This window comes from Trichoplusia ni, chromosome 24 (genome assembly GCF_003590095.1).
Source record: "Trichoplusia ni isolate ovarian cell line Hi5 chromosome 24, tn1, whole genome shotgun sequence".
Classification (NCBI taxonomy): domain Eukaryota; kingdom Metazoa; phylum Arthropoda; class Insecta; order Lepidoptera; family Noctuidae; genus Trichoplusia; species Trichoplusia ni.
The window spans coordinates 4,539,277-4,563,950 of NC_039501.1; the positions used below are offsets into that span (position 1 = coordinate 4,539,277).

General features: G+C 36.9%; 1 protein-coding gene across 1 annotated transcript in view; it reads left to right on the forward strand.

Moving 5' to 3' along the window:
• Positions 1-529: 529 nt before the first annotated feature.
• LOC113505066 overlaps positions 530-24,674 on the forward strand; it is an 83,806-nt gene continuing 59,661 nt past the window's right edge. The window contains exons 1-2 of the mRNA XM_026887572.1: positions 530-586; positions 1,081-2,421. Of these exons, the coding sequence (XP_026743373.1) occupies positions 530-586; positions 1,081-2,421 (1,398 nt within the window). The remainder of the gene's footprint in view (positions 587-1,080; positions 2,422-24,674) is intronic.

The following is a 24,674-nucleotide window of genomic DNA, read 5'->3' on the forward strand; positions in this document are numbered from 1 at the left end:
TTGTTTCCGTTACATAAAAAGGGATAATATTTACGGTGCCAAAACAATGGAGGGAGTTAATTATCTAAAATAATACCGAGTGATATGTTTTGTTAAAACGCGGGCGGATCAGGGCGGCGTAAGTTGTAATTCTCGTTAATTACAGATGAGTCCCATGCATATTGTTTTGTATTCTTGTAAACATATTTTCCCTTTTTTATCTAAATCCTTTGGGTTTATGTATTCCATGAGTTTGGAAAAGTTTAAAATGAGCTATAATTACATATGTTAATTTTAAGAGGTAGCGTCAAGGAATGAGACCCAATCCTTTCTAAAAGCGTACACGGGGACACAGGTCCAACATGCAGAGGCCTTGTTGAGAACTTTGGTCTAAAATGTGATGGGGCATCTAGTAGGGATCGTTCACTCTCGCTCTTTGGGAGAACAGATATGTAGATTCCAAAGTAGATGCAGAACTATTGCTTACTATGAGTGTTAAAAATAATCAGTCTATACTGTTAAGGAGTTGGCCACTACACCGTTCCATACCATGACCGTGCTACAGTCTAAAGTCTACAGTCTTCTCGTACTAAAGGCGACGATGCTGGTCGGTAACGGCACGGGCTAGTGGGCAAGGTCGCATACTTTTTAATACAGAGAATATTTTTTTGCCGGACACGTTCATAGCACAGTCATGGTATGGAACGTGTAGTGGGCAGTCGCCTTAAGATGCTATGTGTGTATTTAAGTGTGTTCCTAAGATTTATCGGAAAACAATGGCACCTATCATTCTACACATTAAATAGGTAAACATAACCAATAATCAAGTTGGCAATTAAAAGCGTATACAATTTTGATAGTAACTGTCGTGAGAATGATTCATTATTAAATGATGTAACGGTTTACTCACGCGTATTTATCGGGGTAGCCCGACTAGTTTCGGACCCAACCGGAGTCCTTAATCATGAGCAGACGCGGCGGGATCGCGAGTCGAACTGACGTCAGCGGCCGCGCATCTCGCTGCGTAGCGCCGCGCTCGCGGCGACAAAACGGCAAGAACACAAATTGACGAACCTAATTAAATATACCTACCCACATAAGTCACTCAAGGTCGCGACTAAAACGACTGAAGCAGTGACGGTCGTCAACTTGTCATCAAAAGAATTGTCCGAGGACACTGTGTCTGTGCTATCTCGTGGACTAAACTTTGCACCGACACCACGTAGAATACCCGTTGAGGATATAATAACAAATATTGAAAATACCATTTTCAGGAATAAAATACCTCACGGAGATGCTGATTGCCTGCGCCAAGATGTGTCCACATTATTGCGTAAGTCTCCCCTACCTAAGAGCAATATTACCCTCAAGGAGGTTAGTGCCCTGCGGGAGTTGCGCAATGATGAGTCACTGTTAGTGCTACCAGCGGACAAAGGTAACGCCACTGTAGTCGTCGACACCGAAGCGTACGAACACAAAATAACGCAAATGGTGGGCGACACAAGTGTTTATCGTAAAGTTACTTACAACCCTACATCTCGAGTCACGACGAAAGTAAACAAACTTCTCCACATCATAGGTGACAAGGAGCTGGTAGCACAACTACGTCCACAAAATCCGACACCACCCAAAATTTATGGTTTGCCAAAAATCCATAAAACTAATTGGCCCCTACGACCTATAGTTAGCCAAATAGACGCACCGACCTATAAACTGTCGCGTCACTTGGCTACACTGTTACAGCCATACACGGGCAAAACGAGCAGCTACGTGAGAGACTCCCGTCATTTTGTTGAGTTACTGAATGGTATACAGCTGCAGAACACTGAAATAATGGTCAGCTTCGACATAACGTCGCTGTTTACCAACGTACCAGTAGATGAAGTCATTCAAATAATAACTACCCTTTTAGGCGGATCTACAATACCTACTGGCTATGTTGAGAGCATCACTTTCTGTTTGAAAAGCGGATATTTTCTGTGGCGTGGGAACTATTATCTCCAAATTGACGGAGTGGCCATGGGCTCGCCTCTCGCGCCCGTTGTAGCAAACATTTTTATGGAGTGGTTCGAAGAAAAAGCACTGGAGTCCGCCAGTGTTAAACCGCGATACTGGTGGCGATATGTTGATGACGTTTTTGCTGTCGTCACCCGGGACGGATTGAAGGATCTGACGTCACACCTTAACCAAGTGCATGCGAAGATAGAGGTCACCATGGAGGAGGAGAGCGAAGGGAAGTTACCGTTCCTGGATGTGCTGGTCATCCGAGAGCCGAACGGACGCGTGACTCACACCGTCTACCGGAAACCGACGCACACAGACCGGTACCTACGAGCCGATTCTCATCACCACCACTCACACCTATCTTCGGTGCCTCGTACGCTGCTGAACCGAGCACTTGCTCTATGCGACCACAAATACGTTGATGCGGAACTAAGGCATGTGCGTGACGTATTAGAGCGCAACGGTTATCAGTGGCGCCAGTGCAGACGTCTTCTGGGAATTGCGGGTGAAGTTCGCAAGCGTCCGGCGGAGGCTCAACGCACTCCTGCGTACTTACCATACGTACAAGGAGTCACTGACAAGATAGGTCGCTTGTTACGCCGAAGATATAGCATCAAGACGATCTATCGACCGCCAGGACAACTGCGACAGATGGTCCGCACTCCCAAGGACAAGGATCCTTTGGGCGTTCCGGGAGTATACAAAATACCGTGCGACTGCGGCCTGAGCTACATTGGGGAAACCCGGCGCAATGTAGCAACCAGACTTGGCGAACACATACGCAGCATGAAGAGTATGGACACCGAGAAGTCGGCAGTGGCTGAACACGTCTGTAATGCGGGGACGGCTCACTACATAAGATTCGACAAAGCCTCCGTACTAGCGAGGGAAAAATACTTCGTGCCGCGGAAAGTACGGGAGGCTATAGAAATCAGCCGTCACCCGAATTTTAACAGAGATCGTGGATGGACACTGCCACCAGCGTGGAAACCAGCACTGAATGCTGCGTCATTTCAAACGACGCTAAGTCTGGAGTGCGACGCGGTCAGCACGGTATGCACCGACTCAGCCAGTACGGGAGCACGGATGATGACGATGACGACGGCGGACCCCCCACCCGCGACACCGGCGTCGCCGACCCCTCCGCCGCTCACGGCGCGAGCGCGGCGCTACGCAGCGAGATGCGCGGCCGCTGACGTCAGTTCGACTCGCGATCCCGCCGCGTCTGCTCATGATTAAGGACTCCGGTTGGGTCCGAAACTAGTCGGGCTACCCCGATAAATACGCGTGAGTAAACCGTTACATCATTTAATAACGTATACAATTTATTTCAATTCAAAACGTCGCGACTTTCAATTGACAGATTTCACAAAAAAATCAAGTCTCCATCTTCGCCCCAATGATTTGCAATTTAAACTAAACTTAGCTGTTCTAATAAAACATTTCAGTCAGTCAAGTTCAGACATTGTAAGTTACACCTCAAGGTACCTAACAAATTTTGGGGACAGACTTCTAAGCGAAAGTTTCCAGTCTAAGAAATTGGTACTAAATGTTCTTGCTCCTTGGAATTGATGTATCAAATACTTGGTTACTCTTAGTTCAGCTTAGTTTTTAAACGGTATTGAATAAGTTCCAATAGTTTGTGTAATGAGGTTGGTTTACCTTGCCTTAGTTTATTAGATTGCTGTAGTACAAGTCGTTTTCTATTTGAAGTGTAAGTGATAGCTATGTTTAGGTACCACTTCTTTCTGTAGTCCTAGTTTTTCGTTGGGATAAACAAAGGTGTCTCTGAAAATAAAGATGGAAAGCATTAATTTGTTATCACTGTCACACTAATAAAAGCTTTATCAACATACAATCGCACGCACATATGATTTGAACAGTCAGTTAGTGAGATAGTTTGCTGTTTTGCTGCAAAGATCCCAAATCAATTTATAGTTTCGGACCGTTAAACGTTAAACCGTTTTTAATAACAGTAAACGGAACGAAGAATACAGATAAAAACCAAACATATGTAATCACAGGTTATAAACTATCTGTATACTGAATTCCGTCCAAATTCGTCCAGTGGTTTATGCGTGAAAGAGTAACAAACATCCATCCACACAAACATTTCACGTTTATAATATTATCAGGATTAGTAGGTTCCCAAAAGTAATCCTAATAATAACAATGAGGCTTTTATAGTTAAAGCGAGACAACAATACATTGCTCGCTGCATCTCGCTCCCACACAAGCAACAATCCTTCCACAGCTCTCGGTAACCGCTACTATTTTGTCTAGACAGTTTATGATTATGCTATTTTCCACTTAACCGTCTTGCTTAACCTTTGAGAAAGGGATTACGTTGAAAATATCGTAGTTCTTCTCTCTAAAGTGATGCGAACTTGTATTTTGCGATTGCAATTTGTTTAAAGATGTGAATATGCTTAAAATGTTACCTGTTTCTTGTTATTTTATTAAGCAACCTTGTAGATATCTTGCTTAACAAAGTAGGTAACTTCTGTCTGCTCGAAATATTCTATTGTAATATAATGTAGTTGAAAACTTTAGGTTTTAGGGCTTGTACACAAAGCGTTAGTAAGATTCTACTATCTATCAGTCAGTACGTAAGCTGTGTGCTCATAAACTGTGATAGACAGACAGTTGAAATGACCAAAGATGATAGATCTGTCGCCGCTTTAAGAATAAAACACATGTTTGACGACCTCCGTGGTCGAGTGGCGTACGCACCGGTTTCAAGGTGTCGCTAGCTCTGAGGTCCCGGGTTCGATCCCCGGTCGGGTCAATGTAAAAATTAACATTTCTACATTGTCTCGGGTCTGGGTGTTTGTGGTACCTTCGTTGTATCTGAATTCCATAACACAAGTGCTTCAGCAACTTACTTTGGGTTCAGAACAATGTATGTGATGTTGTCCGCATTAATTTATTTTTTTATTATGTTTACAAATACATGTTTGGGCACCATAATAAAGATCATATCTTTTATCGTGCTTTCAGATCACTGTATCCTATTTATTTTTAGTTTACGAGAAAATTGCTAATCCAATATTTTTTTGGAAATCTCTCTGACGGGCTTCACACTTTTTTGCTAAATACCCTATTACTGAACCATTATATTGCTAAATGAAATGCAAGACCTTTGGCTTAAGGGTATAATACGAGGTTTACCAGGTATTCGAGATCTATGTACCTTTAGTAAAATGAAGATATTAAGTCTTTTGGGTAATATTATCCCATTCATTTTCTTAGAAAACATATTCTGAAGGATACACGATATACATTATATAACTGATTTTTTTATTTTGTTTTCTGTGTAGACCGGGAGCTCATTGCTTTTTTTTTTTTACCTGTATCAATTTCATATAATTTTTTGGAGGTAGCTTAATTTCTTTTTTGGATATGGAACCCGTTTCTATCAACATTTTCTTTAAAATATTACGAGTTTTTAAGTGGTCTACAAGATTGGTTATTAGATAAAAACAAATATCAATTGGTTCTGAATTTATAGTTAATTTTAGGGCTATCAAATATATTTTTGTTAAAGAAATGATTGAATTTTGAAACTTGAATAGAGACTAGTGTGTATCAATTAATTCCAATTAGTTGACTTAATTAGTCGTACTAATAATATTTATGGAAAAACTTTCCAACTTTTCCCACCAGTGGGCCAATTAAGGCCAGCAAAAGATAAAACAGTATCAACAACTAAAAACCTACTTATTCGAACCTATTTTGATTTCCAATTATATTTTGATATAATCTAATTATTTTAGGATCCCGAGAGATTGATGCGAATTTCCCAAAGGCAATTCAGATCGGTTATGTTCAAACAAATTTCGTGATTTTTATTTAATGAAAATATAATACACATTGTGTAGTATTTTTATAAGACGTATTTGATCATTCTACATGAAAATAGGGGAGTTGTTAATTTATTTTGACAAAGTTCTTTTTGGTCAAAAACAGAATAAATATTTAGATAAACCCAATTAAATGATCTATATTTAGGGTCAGGAGTTTGGTTTATGACATTACTACCACCGAGACACGAAGCGATATGTGATAAAGCAAGCATATTCCCAAAAAAAACGATTATTCTTTCCCACTTTCAAGCCCTACAACTGTTTTAGCGGCTAAGCCGAATTTATCAAAAATGACGAAGAGCACTCGTTATTATTCACCATTGATAAAAAAGAAAACAAAATAAATTGAAATCGCTCAATCCATTCAGGAGCTATGATGCCACAAACAGATACGTAAAAATTATAACATTCCTCCTGTTCCGAGAGGGATTAAAAATAGACTTACCACAATACTTCTACCTCTCTTATTATAATTTCATCATCATCGGCCTAGCCTTTTCCCAACTATGTAAGGGTCGGCTACCAGTCTAACCGGTTTCAGCTAAGTACCAGTGCCTTTTATTATAATTTACCTTGTTAAATTCAGTTACGAGTGTTTCTTTATTTGAGATGATCGTTTTCATTCGATTTAACTATAACTAGTTTAAAAAATAATCTTATAATTTGCTTTTCAATTGGACTTCTTGGTGTCTTTTTTCAGTTAAAACACCTTTTTGCGTCAGGGGTTGAAAATAGGACCCCACATTTTATTACAGTAATAAAATGTTCCTGTCTCCTGGTCTACATCGCCTCGTCTTTGTACTCGGGTATCAAAGGGTGTACCTTTGTGACGCTTGGTTTCTTGGAACCTCCTGATTTGACTCAACTAGTAATATTGGTAACGTGAGCTGTGACGTGTCAAACAAGAATGGGTAACGATGGGCTAGCGAAGGTGGTAATGAGTGAACCTGCAACAACCACTTCAGAATATGGTTTCAAAACCTTCCAGGGGGTGAATTATGAAGCCAGGAGTGACGGAGATGGTGTTACTTATATCTAAATATTTTCTTCCTGGTCTATATTAAAAATGGGATGAATAATATACACGGTATAACTAATGAAAATAAAAATCTTTATTCGCAGAGACATGGTAAATCTAAAAGGTGGCAAAACAAAATAAGTTTCTTAGCATTTCTCGCCTTCAGTAGGCATGCGAAAATTAATAGCATAAACAAATATTTAAAGATATTAAATGGAAGAAATCTATTTTCTATAATTAATATACTCCTTTATTGTGTAGAAGCACTTTTCTATAAGCCAAGATTTTAACATTCTTTTAAATCTTGTTTTAAATAGCTGTTTTATCTCTCCAAAAATGTTGTTTTAAGAAATATAAGATTTAATACCATTAACACGGAATTGTCAAGAAATTCGAATGTCGCATTGATTTCTCAACCCAAAGCGGGGTTTAGATCAATTAATCCGCTCATTAATTATGTATAGGTATAATTAACAATGCAAATAACGAGGTGTTCAAGGTGTTCTGTTCGGAGTATGCAAACATATACAGGGTGTATTGGAAATTGGGGTCTTTGATTGAGGTTTATTATATATTAGACTGTTCCTTGAACCAAAATAAACAGGTTAGGGTTTAATTAGTTCATACCTGTGTCAAGAGAAGCTAAGCTAGGTTGCGTTACCCTAATATATCATTATAATCCGACTACCCAAAGAATGATGACAAAGATGTTTTCAAAGTTTTTTTTTTATATTATCTTTTTCCTTCATATAAAAATGAATGGCTGTTAGTCTCGCTAAAACTCGAGACCGGCTGAACCGATTTGGGTTATTTTAGTCTTGAAATATTCGTAGAAGGAATTTGTGGTGATAAAATATGGAAAAGTGTCGAATATTTTGTAAATTTTGCATTTTTTGTCCGCATTGTTATCATCCATTATTGTAAGGCAGTGCGTAGTTTGCCGGGACAGCTTGTATAATATGCATTTTTATCAGTTGTGTTGTACTCATATTATTTAAATTAAGCTTTATTATTTCCAACAGTGGCAAAAATAAACCCATTTTTTTGCTAAATTACTAGTGGTGTGCAGTTCATTTTCCACGTGCAGTTATTCTAATCCAACCTATATTAGACCCCTCACATAATCTAAGGACACTAAATCATGTATATTTTTGGATAAGACGGTGACGTCATGCGGTCTGACGAGGGTTGCCACTTGATATTGACGGAACCCTCACAATCGCTGTCGACTTATCGATAACCGTGATAGGGGTGTGTTTGGGTAATCGATTTCATGTAATACTGGTCAAAGTAAAACGATGTGATCACATGTCTGATTAAGTAAAAAGATTGGAGCTAACTTCACAAAAAATTAATGCGAATTCCGAATCCCACATGCTACGAACTCATTATGCTACGAATCTTTCGTGTTACAAAATCATTTTGCTACGAAACGTGTGTGCTACGAATCCTTTTTGCTACGAATGTAATGCGCTACGAAGACTGCGAGCTCTGTGCTTGTAATTAGTTGACTATTTCAATAGAGTTCAGGATTCTTTATAGTTGTTTTTACAAAAGTTAACTGAAAAATTCATGAAACTTACTACTAACTTGAGCCGATTTTTGGAGTCTTTGAACTACGTTACTCATATGTATTCAAACGCTAGGGAACTTACAATTTCCCAAGCGAAGTGTCAGATTTTATATTTGCGCCCGACGGATACCTCCCTCATATTATATGCGTATAACTCAGACGAAAAGGGTGCACATTAGCATACCTTTTTCCCCTTTCAAGAACACTTGATATATTTCAAGAGAAAATTTTATATGCAGGTAAATTCGCGATATCAGAATCACCCGGGTCGCGGATTAACTCGAAACCCGGTGATCGACCTGACGCGATACCCGGTTTAACCGGCTCGTCAACTCATGACATCCGGGTTTCCGCGGGAAAATGGAAAAATCCGGGTAGAATTTAGCGTCGACTGTGTTTCGATGGCGAAAATTGAAACTGTTTGGTGTTTACCGTTTGGTGTTAAAATTTGATAAAAGTGTCGAATATTTTGTAAATTGAATTTGGTGGTAGCAAAATCGGCCTTTAAAAGTCGAGCGAGTTTTTTTATCGTCGTTTGCATAACTCATCTGTATCATGAGAGCCAGTGTACAAGGATTATTTGGTTATTATAGCTTACTTATTCGTCTAAGTCAATTTTCTAACTTTGAAACTTGTATTTGAATAATACTTCAAGGTTTTACAAAATGCATGCTTTATAAAAAATTTAAAAGACTTCAAAAATGAGGAGGTTCTCGATGAACGTACGTTATTTTATTGACTTTCGAGAGACCTATTCAACACTATTTTATTAATTATTTTAATAACGGTTTATTCACGCCTTACGTTATGTGTTACCAATATCCTATCTTTTCTTATACAACGCTAAGTTTACATCACGTCATATTATAATTTTGTAAAAACAGGCTTTTATTTTACACCAGTTTTTACTTCAGCTATTCTCTTGCTACTAGCAATGCAGAAAAAGTGCGCAAAAGAAAGCAAAAAGTACGAAGATACACTGTAGTTTTCAGTTTTTTAGTAAACTTTCGTTTCAGTGTGAAATTAGAAAATCCAAGCTAGTCGCGAACTCAGTCATGCGATGCATCACGTCGGCAAATACGAGTCTGTTCATATGAAGACTTGAAATAGGTACTTTGATTAGCTATGGTACTTTACGTACCGGATGTGTGCTAGTAGTGACTGCAACTTTAAGATTATTACATTATATTGATGTTTATTTAAAGTGACGATGAGTTTTGTAAAATTGTGAAATAGCTTTATTATGGAATGTGAACTACTTAAAATGTTTCTGTTGACTTAAATTTTGGGTTATAAACATTTAAATCCTTAGTTAATTAGAAATAATTAAGGTACTACTGATGTAAACGCCAAAGTTGATGTCGAAATGCATGTAGGTTTGTTAGTTTATTACACTATCACTTAAACGGCTGGACAATTAGGGATAATATTTTATATGGAGTTAGCTGGCTCCCTCGCTTAACGCATACTTTTTGACGCAGGTAAAATAATAGGGGTCTGGTAATAAATTCACACGTGTTGCTTAAGTAATTATATAACTATGTTTTATCTTGGTGTCATTTTAATCCCTTAAAAACACGAAAATCTCTCATTTTCCTCAAAAAATTTCTCACCATTGTCAAGGTTCTGTAGTACGTGTAAGTGTCGAAATGGCGGGCGACGTCGGGTGGCTGCCTAGTGATATAAACATAAATACAGGAAGAAATACATTAGCCGCGCGTCAAGTGTTCTGAATAGTTCATGCACACCACTCGCGTAGTCTGGCTGGGTTGGCTGTTGGTGTAGGGCATGAGCGGAAGCGGGAGCGGGAGCGGTAAACGCTGTCACCTTCATCTGCAAACAGTTTCGCATACTATTAACAGATCTCACTAGATAATACGTTTTTTTTTTTAGTTTTAAGAGCGTTAATTTTGCCGAACTGTTTTGCAGTTTGGCGATTTTTTGTTTTTTTGTAAAATTTGTGTTTTTTGGATGAATAAATAAATAAATTGAAAGAACAAATTTTGTTTTCTTTATTTTCAAAGTAAATCTTCTGTAGGCTCACTAGAAGGTAAATGGTCGTCCATTTACCTTGCATTTAACTTACAATGCAACGAAAGTCGGTAACGGCAATATGGCGTCACATTTCCGTACGATCCTTTTTTTATTACATGTGAGTTGAAGGCTTGTGAAATCGCGCCAGAAAGATTAATGAATTTAATGCAAGAGTTGTTTCTTTGCTAAAAAAATCAGGAAATGCCGTACACCTGTGCTAATAACCTTATACACATAAAATGGCTTAATGAGTTCTTAACAATGTAAATTAGTGACGTCATGTCAGAAAGCGTTTTGTTAAACTAATTTCTTTCTCACGTGCCTTTGATTATAACATTTGATCACATGATAAAGTTAAGTTTAATGTGAACAATGCAAATTTAAATTAAAGGTTAATTAATGCTTTTGAATATGGGTTAAATAAAAGTGCGTGTTGCTGTTATATTTATGACACTAGCTGTTCCTACCTTCTACGTCTGTTGAAGGTAGGAACAAAACTGTTGCCTTCTACTTTGTTCGTGTGATTATGGAGATATTAGGCAGGATTTTATAAATCAGTTATATAGTTTTACAATAATCGTGACAAGTATACATACTTTCAATACCTACTTCATAATACAATCTAGACAATTCGCTAATAAGTAAATAAAATTCATCTAAATTTCATTAACAATTCTAAAAAAAACATCCACTAACTTACTTAGCTTTTGTAAGTCGATTATATACTTATCAGTTTTACATTAACTTTTTTATAAACCCGCTTCGCTTGTAACTTGGGCCACGCACCCTGCCCTATGTAAAGACAGGCGTTGGGCTACACAGGTACTCTAGTCAGAAACACTCCGACGCTTTTCTAGTGTGTTTTCATGTTTTTCCACCTTGTTCGCGGGTTTTTGTACGCTTTCCCATTTGTAAGCCGTTGCCGGAATAAAGGATTAATTGACGGTTTTTTTTCCTTCTTTCGTAGTTTTTTCATAGCTTTTCCATAGTTCCGAACCTAAAAGAGAAATGCAGAACCCAATTTATTAAGGTTCAGCTGTCTGTCCGGCTGAGGACAGATTGTATCTAGTCAACCGTGATAGTTACGCGGATTTTTTTTTGTCGATGACCTTTTTCTGATGCTGCTATAACAAAGATTAAGAAAAATACAAGTTGACGATAAACAAGAGTTGGCACTTTAGTTAATTTAATGGGTGAATATTTTTTTGCATTTATTCTTTTGTAAATTCATCAGGAATCCGCAGTGTCACGAGTTAGACTTGTGAGCGGATTTTTTCTCTTTAAGTGGTAGTTTTTTTTAATATCATAATTAGCATGCAAAAGATGTATTCTGAGTAATTATGCTTTTGCATCTGTTTCTCGATAACTTATATTATAGTAATTCTGAAATTATTGTGAATTAATTATTCCACGGTATTTTCATGCGATTTCCTTTCAAAAATCGCCTTCGTCTTTTCCCGGTATCCAAGCGTGCTCCATTTTAACGAATTTTCATAAAAGCGGGTTTACCGAGAAAACTTAACAGGCAGGTAGTCAACCAATGTATTTATGAGACATAACAGTTTTACAAAAATAACGAAAATTTTAATTAGGAAATTAATATAGGAGAGGAGCTCGTGGCTAAGTTATAACCGCATAAGTGAATCGATCACAGGTTAAGCCACGCTTGACGCGGTTGCTTCGGAATAACAACTGATAAAATACACAGATATTATGGATAAATAACACCAATACACAGAATAAAAGATCGTCCTCATCACACAAAAAATATTGGGAATTGAACTAACGATCTCCGCTATAAATTCGAGACCAATCACCACTAGACCAGCCCAGGAATGCCTGCGGGCTTCGCATGTAACCTGATGCGTAATTGCTCATTCGCTTGTTAGTGTATCTTCATTAATTCAATGCTAACCGTCCAGTTAACACCCTTGATAAGGCCGCAGGTAATAGCAATATGCTTGTTGATAAGGGATGTGATGTCTGGGTGTGGTTGAGCATGTAATTTGCGTGGTCTTGTAATCTGGTGCGAATGAGGAATTTGGACTTTAAAGTGTGGGTTTATAAGGGTGGAATTACTTTTTGTAGGAGTAGAATAGCATAACAATAGTATTTTAATTTAATTTAATATAATTTTTCTGAAGTTTTTGTCGGTGTCGGTTTCTACTCAAACGAGATTCAGCTGATGACGTATTTCATCTTATAGAGAGTTTACTATTTGGTCTCCAACAACAAATTTTACCAAGTTAGTAAAAGAAATGTTACTATCAGTTGAGGACCCCCTTTTTGCAATAGAAAATTAACCATGTGATAAAAATGTATCTTTATAGTAACTATCGTAAGTCTGATACATTATTAAATGATGCAACGTTTTACTAATGCATATTTATCGTTAGTACCCGACTAGTTTCGGACCCAACCGGAGTCCTTAATCATGATCTGACATATACGGTCAAACATAGAAATGTGTCTTTCCAAACCTACTTCAGCTAATAAAATTGAACATACTCTATATTTGTAAAACTGTAAGTTTGTAACAAATAAAATTCAAAAAGTTTCGAAATGAAAATTTCAGAAAATAAACCTGAAAATATTCAGTTTCTCAAAGTATTTGAGGCGTATAATCCTTATAACGACGTTACAAGTTGTGCACAATTATAGCGACACCGCTGCATATTTTGTTGTCCCAAGTGTGCTTGCTACACTGTGAAAATGTGTGCACTTTTCCTGGTCTCATGTGTAATATTATCTCGTGGTTAAGCTAAGCTTTAAGGTTTAATGGAATAAAACGTTTATTGTAGGAAGTAAACAGAATTAGAGAAACTTGATTTAATTTTCTGTGTGTTGGCTGTAGATGTTTTTTTTCAAGTGGAAACTTTTTTAGTGGTGTTGTGCACTTTTTTGTAATGGGTGGGTCTATTTTCAATGTAAATTATTTTATTTTCATTTAAGTTAAATGTTCTTGTTCTTGTTTTTTGTCCATGGATCGTTGTACTAGTAGTAAAAGTTCGGGCGCCATTATCCTCAACGGATGCCTCACATTGACGATTGATCCAGGTGAAAAATGTTCAACTCGCGTCTGGACATGACCTGATCGAAAATTCGTAAGACGAAAACTTCTTTAGAGCAATACTACATCGATAGCGCAATAACCACAAAACTGACAAGTGAAATAGTCTAAATCTCAAGTGCATAAAAAATTTCATAAAACTTGATATAGATCCTTAGTAAACTTACATTTATTTCGCAAAATCCTCTCTATAGCTAACACACACGCATACATTGAAAGTTCTAAGTAAACGTGCTCATAAATTAGAAAAGTACCGTGCACAGTAGTCTTGGCACAATAATCTCTGTAAACAAGCATAGACAATGAGCGCACAGCCTAGGAAACACTCGCAACTAGACATTTATGACTGCCTGCAAAGTACAAGGATATAAGTCAGGTTAGAAATGTTAGATTTTAATTTTAAAGACTTTAAAAGAGGTTTATATACAAAAGTTCTTAAATGTATATAAACGCGAAGGTTTGTAGGTATGATTGTTTGTTACTCATTCACGCAAAACTGAACGGATTTAGGCGAAATTTGGTATACAGATAGTTTATATCCTGGATTAACATTTAAGATGTCCCTGTAGAATCATTTTAGAATTCAAGTGGGCGGGCCCGCTGACAACAACTAGTGAACCGTAATTTAATTATTTCTCAATCAAAGCATGGTTTAAGTAGGCCTTTTTCAGGCACTTTCAAAACGTTAGAGTCTCTCTCTGAATCACTCAACTGCGTGGTTTCAATGTGAAATGACGTTCCTATGTAGAAGGGTTCGTAAGGAACTCTCTTAATTAAATTAAATGTTAAAAACGTTGTGAACGGTTGTTCGTTTTATTAAAAAATGAAAAACAGCTTTTCCTGAAAATTCAACTTTTCCAATAATTTTGAGAATAAACAGATTAATAAAAAGAAACTGTTCTTTCACCATGAACGAGGAGTGAAGGTTTCTAAGAACCAGTTGAATTGCGCTTTGCATCTCGGAAGGACGAGATCGTAGTTTTTTTCTTGGCAAGCTTTATAAAATAGTACTTTTGAGTATTAAAACTCTGTACCGTCTCAAATCTTCATCATCATCATCATCCTGGCTTTTTCCCAACTATATTGGGGTCAGCTTCCAGTCTTACCGTATTCAAACAAGAAGCGACCGCCTATCTGACCTCATCAACCCACTGGTTGTCAGACTTTCTAGCTTCTGCCTACCTGTAACAACTGTCAAAGATGTATAAATAACAGCAGCGGGACCCACAATCTATCCTGCCTTCGGAAACACGGAGGAACTCGTTATGACAACGATAGTCAACCGTAGCTTAACCTATGATCGATCCATTGATGCAGTTATAGCTTGGCCATGAGCTCCTCATCTTCATATTGTCTTTAAAACCATCTCAAGAGACATTCCCGTTTATTTTCGGTTTGACAGAAGCTCATACTGTTTACCTTACGACTTTATCAGGCTGACTGACGAAAATGTTATCCTCAAACTTGGAGTTATGAGAGAGTTATCTTGTTTGACTTTCTAAATACTTTCGGGAAGCAACTTCATCTTATAATGGGTGATTCACACGAGCGAGAAGATTGTTGCTCCGAGTTCCTTCAATTGTCAGTTTTTATCGAAGAGTTATTTTGTTATTATTATTTTTTGGGGTTTTTAGAATTATGGTACTTAGATGGTGTCTAGAATTATTAAAAGGATATCTTGATAGCAATTTAAAATAGAAACGAAAATAATTTGATGAAATACAAGTTGTCCATAATTAGCGGTTCTATCAAGGTTTTAACTACCTTATTACGATTTCAGGTCTGGAAATGACAAAGTTGTTAACAAATAAGTTTAAATGCCTAATGTATTGATACTTAGAATATCTATTTCTATTATTTAAAATATAAGAGCAACCCTTTAAATGTAAAAAAATAAATAATTTCATAAATTTTTGTTGTGTCAGATAGTTTCATTATAACATACCCTATCTGTAGTTCCCACCTCGAGAATTTCTTTTTGATTCTTGCCTAATATATTCGCTCGTGTGTCCTACACTTAATACAGGCTCACCATATCTAACTCCGCAGGTATTGTTCTTATGTTTGTTTTACATCCTCATAACATTCAAGGTAATGTCAATATTATGATTATTTAGTATTTAAGTATGTTCAGATAAGTTAAAGCGATTTTTTTTTGTGTTGGTTGCTAAGTTTGTGAGTGAGTGTAATAATACTCACTTTATAGATAGAGTACGGATCTATAGAATTACATCTAAATTAGTATTAGGAGGCTTCATTATCAGCGTAACAGAGAATACATTGTTATCGCTAAATAAGAATTAATTCTGACTGTTCTATGAAACTAGATACGTTTCTTGCTTTTTTACATTTTTCTAATAACTGTTAAGACGTTTTTAAAATGACTCCTGCACTAGTTTAGTACCTGTATCGTGGGAAGTTTCACAAACATTCTCACAAATGCTTATTTACTCGACACGTCGCGTAGTCGGTTTGGCATGACATCCTCAACCACTCAGCTATCCAAGCAGTTATGGTTTTGAGTTTCCGCTACTCCTTACAAGGTTAAAATTTTTATGTTTTTAAACAAAAACGTTTTTGCTATCTGGCTTGTTAGAAATTATGGTTAAACTTTCTACAACGACACTTTACAATAAACACCTTTATAACTAACTCATCTAGCTACTAGACGTTTACATTAACGCATGAAATTCTCTCGAAAACCACTTAAAAACCGAAGTACTTTAAGTTGTTTAAGGCTAGCCGCTTCTAGAATACCTAAGTCCAGACTAGACACCCCATACACCTATATTTACGTAGGCACGCCAAAGCTTTGTCAGGACTCAAAACCAGTTACACACTGTGTCTCAAACAATGCGGTATGTTCAAGTGTGTGTTGTTACGACTGTATGGACGTAGGTAGAAAACTTTTTCTTTACAAAAGTCTCCTCTGAGGAGTTTGTCTTTGGACTATGTTCTTTATTCGAATGCTTAGCGGTAATTAAAATGGTTGCCAGTTGTTCTCGAAGTTAGAAGTTAATTTCGTTTGTTTTTTGTTTTGTTTTTTTTAAGGGTCTAAACGTAGTTTGATTTTTTTTGGGTTAATTTGTTTTTTTTTGTAATTTTTGTGTTTTCTGTATTTTTTTAAATACACAATTAAGAAGTACGCATATGTTGACTTGTATACATATGTTTGCTTGTTTGTATTTCATTTCTAGTTAATGTTGTAAGTTTGTAATTGGTACTTCATAAACAGCAAAAAAAAACACTTTCTTTAAATACCACTACTGGACTTGTGAAATAAATGTGTGAATAAAAAAATCACACCTACGTTTTTTATTTATTTTCTATTAAACCCACATACCCAAAAAAACCATTCAATTGTCAAAAAATAACAATATAAACACAAACAGCATCCCATTTACACGAGTGCGCTGAAAACGAACAATTCCTGAAAACATGCCATTACTAATTCAGTGGGGGTGAAATTAAAAGGGCTGGTTGTTGCGACACGGGACGAAGTGGGGATGGGACGAGACGGCACGGGGTGAGTTCGGGACGTATGCGATACAATAGTAAGGGGCTTTGTACATCGAGAAGCTTTGTCAAGATGTGTGTTCATGCTTCATAAGTGACATTTTACACTGACGTGATATTTTCGGTTGAATGTTGATAGATAGATAAGCAAATAATGATGAACATGTGTCACAGGTCATTTCATTAAAGGGTGATCCGCGAGATATGTTAATAATACATAACCTTCAGAGACTTTGTCCTGGGTGGGAATCGAACCCCGACGACCTTCGGTGTAGCAGTCAGGGTCACTAATCACTAAACAGGCCAGTCTTGTAATGGTCTGTTAGAAACGATTAGGTAAAACTGGACAGGGTATTTTATTAAATTTAAGAACTATCTAACAACATTTTTTTCTCATTTTTTAAACACTTTCTTTTTTTTTATGGTTTTCGTCTGGTTTTTTTTGCAACTCAATTTTGAGGCACTTCCCGATAGGCTAGCAATCTAAAATTTTCAGGGTAGCTTCAAACCCGATGACAATGAAATTTACAACTATTAAAACGACTGGACCGATTTTATACAATTTTAATGGAGTGACATTTAAAAACGTGGGTATTTAGATTTTTTAAATCTATTACCTACTAATTTTATTCTTTTAAATATTCTCTATAGTCTTAATATCCTGAACTACCATTGTGCACACAGCCTTACCCCATTCGTTAGATTTACATTCGTTTCGTATTTGTATCGTGTAATGTTTGTTTTACATGCTTTCTAATCAAGGAAACGTTGTTAAATTGGGCGCTTTGTTGTGTCCCTGATTACGAAGATAATTAATTTAAAAATGTATTTTGTTACGATGAAGGAATGTATGTATTAAGAATCCTTAACAACGGATTTTATTAAGGGTGTTAAATACGTCTTTATATGCTTTTTTCGGTTATTTTGATATATCAATGATTAAAATCAAATTGTATATTGATTATATCCTAATTTATAAATGCGAAAGATTATATGTATGGATGTTTGTTTCTCTTTCACGCTAAAACTACTGTGTTAACATAGGATAGTTTTAATCCTGAAGTTATGTTCCCGTGGGATCATTTTCAATTTTTAGCGCGAACCTCAGCTAGTATGAATATATGTTAACTTAAGTGTATATAAAACAAAATTCTTATTTTTCAAAATTCTTGAAAACTTTTGTCACACGAGTCTTAAAATGACGATTCGTTTAAAGATAGTTAAATACTTGAAGGATTTTATTAATATAAAATAAGCAAGGAAGGGAATTTTACAAAATTTATTTGAATGGATAGTCGAGTGGTTGAGCTCACCACGCCAAACCCGCTGAGGGCGACGTGTAGCGGGTTCAATCCCCGCGTAGGACAAGCGCTTGTGTGATCTGATCGCTTGTCCTGAGTCTGAGTGTCTTTGCGAATGTGACTTGAATGTTCGTGAAACCCTCGCAACACAAGGATTTAATTCCTTAGAGCGGGAGTCGTTTAAGTAAAAAACTAGCAAATTAAGGCTATTTTATACAAACACTATCCAAAAGTACAAAAGCGATATTACATGTCTAAATACTCTAATTTACTTCAATCTTCCTGCAATTATTTACAAGCTTTATTAAAATGTTTAACGTGAAGTTTTCATTCGTTAACGACATTGAGCATGCAATGCGGTCGTTTATTAAAAATAAACATTTTTCTTTTATTTTTGAGGTTATTTTTGTATTCTTATGGGGATATAAGAATACAAAATTTGACGACCTCCGTGGTCGAGTGGCGTACGCACCGGTTTCAAGGTGTCGCTAGCTCTGAGGTCCCGGGTTCGATCCCCGGCCGGGTCAATGTAAAAATTCACATTTCTACATTGTCTCGGGTCTGGGTGTTTGTGGTACCTTCGTTGTATCTGAATTCCATAACACAAGTGCTATAGCAACTTAATTTGGGTTCAGAACAATGTATGTGATGTTGTCCGCATTTATTTATTTATATATATATTTGAGCATTTATTTGTCCGGACGTCATAAGACGTGAAACAACACACTAGACAAAAACGGTATTTTACTAAAACATCTTATTCGTTTTGACTATTATTTGTAAGTGCTGGTTAACCATACAAACGTTTACTTTAGTTTGGTGACTGTTTAAAAGCATGCCATCTATACATATAATAAAATTGTAGAAAAGTGAAAACTGTACATTGAATATTTTTTTAAAAGAATAATTGGAGGGTGGTCTACGAACGATTCCGATGCCGAAAATATGATTTTTAGAATTTTTGTCTGTTTGTCTGTTTGTCTGTTTGTCTGTATGTATGTCCGGAAAGATCTCGGAAAGTACTGGATAGATTTGATTCAAATTTTCAGAGAATATCAACAAGAGGTCCGGTCAACATACTTTTTACTTATTATCTCGCTTTTCGTTACAGGGGGTGAGCAGGAGCCTTTTATATCTATAAACAAATATCAAATTATCTCATAAACTACTGAATATATTTCGTTCAAATTTTGCATGCACCTTATCGTACACATGATACAACAAATATACAAAAACCATAACGCTACTATGCAAGGGGCATGAGCAGTAAAGTTTTAAATATTTGGACTCACCCGTAACATCGTTTAATACAATTATGAGGTGTATTTTCAACCCTTTGAGTAGTTTGCAGCACGGTCATCAATTTACATAAAAAACATCACGCTATTTATCTTAAGACTTTTGGCAGAGCAATAATAGAATTTTTCTAAAATAAATCATTTTCACAAAATTAGTCATTTTATTCTCTTTCAAGTCTGATATAGGCCTACCGCGACTATTTCTCAAGTAAAATAAAAGAAATATAAACTAATACGTTTTTTTATGCAATTGTTACCGTAATCGGTACATTCTTGAAAGAAAGGCACTTAAATTATCTTTATTTTTATTGATGTACTAAAATGACTCAAGTTCAAATGTGGAATGCCGTAATATGATTTTGTATTTATTTACGATAGGTGTATATACCTATGTCTTCAAGATCAAAACATTCGTAGTGACACTCAACCCAAAGTTGCATGTAGTTCACATTGATCTCATCTATAAATATGCCACAATAAATTACTGAACGACACAGTTAATTATTACCTTGGTTCATTTGTAACAACTAGCAACAAAAATATAAACATTCAAACAAAAAAAAACGTTTCAAACAATGAAATAATGTTTTCTTAAATTTGCAACATTACATAGGCCAAAAGTATTTCGGACAAAAAAGCCCAGAAAGCTTGCATAAAACTGCATAGGTATGCAATGTGAAAGATCTGTACGACCAAAGCTATCAATGAATAAGAGCGTACGCTAGACGGATTTTGACATTATGTATCTATTGATAGAACAATGTCTACTGATACCTGGGATTTTTCAATATTTTAACGATTTGATCGGTCTACATCCGCCATTACAGAGACCGCATACGTAGTCCTTCCAAAAAATCCTTTAACAATTTGTTGTAATCTCTACTTATTTAAAATTTTCTTCTTTCGTAGCCTGGTAAAAACAGGGGAAGGAACGAGACTGAATGAGTTTCTGAGATCCCAAAGCTAAGCCGACGAGGATTAGGAACATATTTCTGGAAATTTCCCAAGGCTGATAATAGCGTGTAACTATCAGCACTTACATCCGTCATACAATGTCTGGAAAATTCATTTTGGCTGTCGGTATCGACAGCGTAACCTCATAACCAACCTCATGTAGTCTTTATTTAAGTTCCATTTATGCAGTAGGGATGACGGTAGGTATTTCACTTCAATGATCGTCAGGTAGGTTAACGAATAAAATACGTAATTTTTCTTTGTAAATTGGTACAGTAAATAGAACTCATGCACATGAAATCACTTTTATTAACTTATTATTAAATTACACATATCCTATACTTTAGATTTTTGTCATTGTCCATTTAAAAAAAAGGGGTGTCTGATATTTTTTTTTTATTATCACGCTATTTATTTATCAGCAATTTAAAGTCAAATCACTATCAAAACACCAGGGGGCCAAGATAACTGGAGTGGACGTCGCCGAGTTGTCGGTTGTCAGCGCTGCAGCGATCGGCAGCCGGGCGGCGTGGGATGAATGCATTTCACAGAAGGAGGCCAATGGGCCTCCTTCTGTGAAACAGTGATGTCACAGAAGGAGGCGGCGGTGCGCATTTGGGAAACTGACCCCAGCGCGCCCGCCATACGCCGACGTCGAGTGGGGCGGCGCAGAGCCGCGCATGAGCGCGCTCTCCCGCTCTAACTAGAGTTCTGGGCGACGGCACAGGGGTCTGTCGTCCGAGTATAGGACCCACGGCGGGGGGCCACATTCGGTGCCATGGATGCGGTCCCAATATGAGGCGAGGAGGCCGACGCTCTTTACACGTCGGCCTCCACACAACACGAGAAAGTGACCTACCGGCCCACATGACTGGCCGGTGGAAGCCATCGGTCGGAGTATGAAGGATTGCAACGCATTGCCATACACCGACACAAAAACGCGGATGACTTAGCACGGCGGTTCAGGTTTAGTCAGTAAAAGTCTGACACTACCCATTTCCTCCCCCGGGGGAGTGGGTGTCCCTGAAGGTTCCCCCGCCTTACCCAAAAAAAAGGGGGCCAAGATAACACGTTTACCAACTTTTTATTTTGGAAATATTCCAAATGTTTGTGAGGAAGATCAGTTTTAATATTAAGAGGGCAATCAAACGTGTTTCAGGAAACCGTTTATCGGGGCGCAATTTTGCAAAATCTTATATCTTATGACATGAAAATCCACAGTTACCGAGCCCGACTCTCACTTCACCAGCTCCGTCCACAAAAATTATTTGACATCTTCTTTATACCGTCAGAAAACGTCGTGTGTGAAAATAACAACTGTCTGGCTATCACTGTTCCTGAGAAACAGCCAAGTGACAGACAGATGAACGGACAGCGGGGCCTCAGTAATATGGTTCTGGTTTACCTCTTTGGTTACAAGGTACAATAATAATTTTATGATACCTCATAATCACTGTCATAATCCGTCTAGCAATTTCAGGTGTAGGCCAGCCCAAGAACAGACGTGCTCGAAAATCATTACCCACCCAATTAGAAAATGGAAAGCCCTCGAAAGTAAAACATTTTTAGCAGAAGTGCTAAGACTGAGTTATACCTTCTGTTATTTTTTCCTACTTGCATCCCCCCCCGTTTTTAAACGGCTCGATTTGTCAAACATGTCTAAACGAACACTTGTACATAATTCACGTTTAAATTAAAATAGTTCAATTTGTTCGGAAGCTATGATGTCACAGACAGACAGGCAGGCAGATATATCAAAGTTATAAACCCCTCTTTTTGGGATTAAATAAGAAAAAGTCATTAAATCAGCTGTGAAATATTTGACACCGGGATAGTATCGTAAACGATGAAATGTGTTTGATTCAAACATTTAATAGTCTTTGGGCCGCGCAAGATTCATTAGATATAATTTAGAAATATAAAAGTTTAAAATGTAAAAAAAAGTGTTTAATTTTCAATATTGCATCACATTTTTGCCATGATCGTTATTATTAAATTTCATAGATTTTCACATCTTGAAATTCACGCAGACAAAGTCGCGGGCAACAGCTATCTTTACTAATATATAAAGCTGAAGAGTTTGTTTGTTTGTTTGAACGCGCTAATCCCAGGAACTACTGGTCCAAATTGAAAAATTCTTTTTGTGTTGAATAGACCATTCATCGAGGAAGGTTTTAGGTTATAAACCATCACGCTGCGACTAATAGGAGCGAAGATACAATGGAAAATGTGAAAAAACAGGGCAGGTATAAATCATAACTTATATCTTCTACCCACGGGGACAAAGTCGCGGGCAACAGCTAGTGTAATCCTAAAATTAATTTATTATTAGAAAATTCGATCATGCTCAGGACGCAGCCGCAACGTCAACGCAAGAGTCGTCAACTTTTAAAACTGTTATTTTTACTGTGTTTGTTTATATGGATTTTTTTTTAATTTTGACATTATTTTTGTTAAATAGTATTAGTTAGTAGTATCTTATGTTTTTTTGAAAATTGTACCGTCTATTCAATTAAATAAATTAATTATCAAAGATTCCGGTTAGTTTAGAACTAGTCTGGCAAACAATACTATTTGTATTGTGCGCGAATATAGTCATCACTCATTTAAGTCGCAAAATTGAACCTTAATAAATTAATAAATAGTACAGTAAATGAAATAAATACTAAATTGATGGCCAGAAACAATCTCAGAAAACCTGAAACTCTTTTAAAGTTATCCAACATCAATCAAAATAACAATGCTTTTGATCCGCTCACAAATACCACGATTTTGCTGCACAATAAAATTTAATGCTTTTCTCCGCTTTCAGCTAGTACTGGGGGAGTCAGTACTGCATTGTTGTGCCTTTGGAACACACAGACGCGATGGTAAACGAATAGAAACTAATAAAATTCCTACAAGCAATCGGATATAAAACATTCTTGTTTTATCCGCCGATCAAATGTTTGTGGGTGCGGTAAAGAAATTGATTGTTGCTGATTTCTTTGTTGCAATTTGAAAAGTCTTATTTCTTATACAAGGTATCCAGTCTAACTAAGGGCTATCGTGTTGCCCAGGTTGAGGTTTGAGAAGGTCAGATAGGTAGTCGTTCCTTATAAAACACTGCTACTTAGTTGCATCTGGTTAGACGGGAAGCCTATCCCAATATGGTTGGGAAAAAGCTAGGACGATGATTTATAAAAGGTATTGACTCAACCATAGGAATAAACTGTATCGGAACACCGAAACTCATTTTATATGAGGCATAATGGCATAGCAACATACCACTGCCGGGACAAATATTTTTACGTGGATACCTTCACATTGAGGTGGCACCACCGCCACGCTTCGAAACTCCAAGCTCTACTAAGTATTCCTTAGCAGGAAAACCAGAAATTATTTTTGGCCCGGAAACCAGAGACCGGTAATTCGAATTCGATAGTGTTCGGCAATTATTTTTACCACCATTGGATAGTAAGTTGTATGGCATTAATGAAACTGGTGAATGTCGCAATAACGACACAGTAGATCCGTACAAATAAGCTCAAGAAAAAGAAGGAAACAAAAATTGGCTAAGCATTTAATTATTATTTTCAGCCGCAGAAATACATATTTTGGCAACACTTTTTAACTTTCTGGTTATCAAGGTTCACGAAACAGCCTGGTGTAAGACGGAAGTATGGAAGGATAATTATCAGAGCCTTAGTAAGAGGGTTTCATTTTAACCCTCTTAAGTAGGAAATCCTAAAACTATGATATTGACTATTTTAACCACTTTCACTTGCTTGTCACAGTTTCCAGCTGTAAGTCCAAACTCAACAGTGTTATCTTTATGCTCGCTTGCAGACAGCCCCAAGATGTTGCAACGTCTTAATAGTGCCTCGAATTTACCTAAAATCTCGCCTCAGATTCAGCCAAGCCTTTAAACTGTCCCAAACTTGCCACTACGGAAGAAAGAACTTGGAAATTCCAGATACCGGAAAAAATCAGGAAGTTCATTTTTAAATTAATTGTATTTGACTGTATTGGAAGTTTTTTGAAAGCATGTCAAATTTGGGGAAGAGAAATTTTTGATGTTA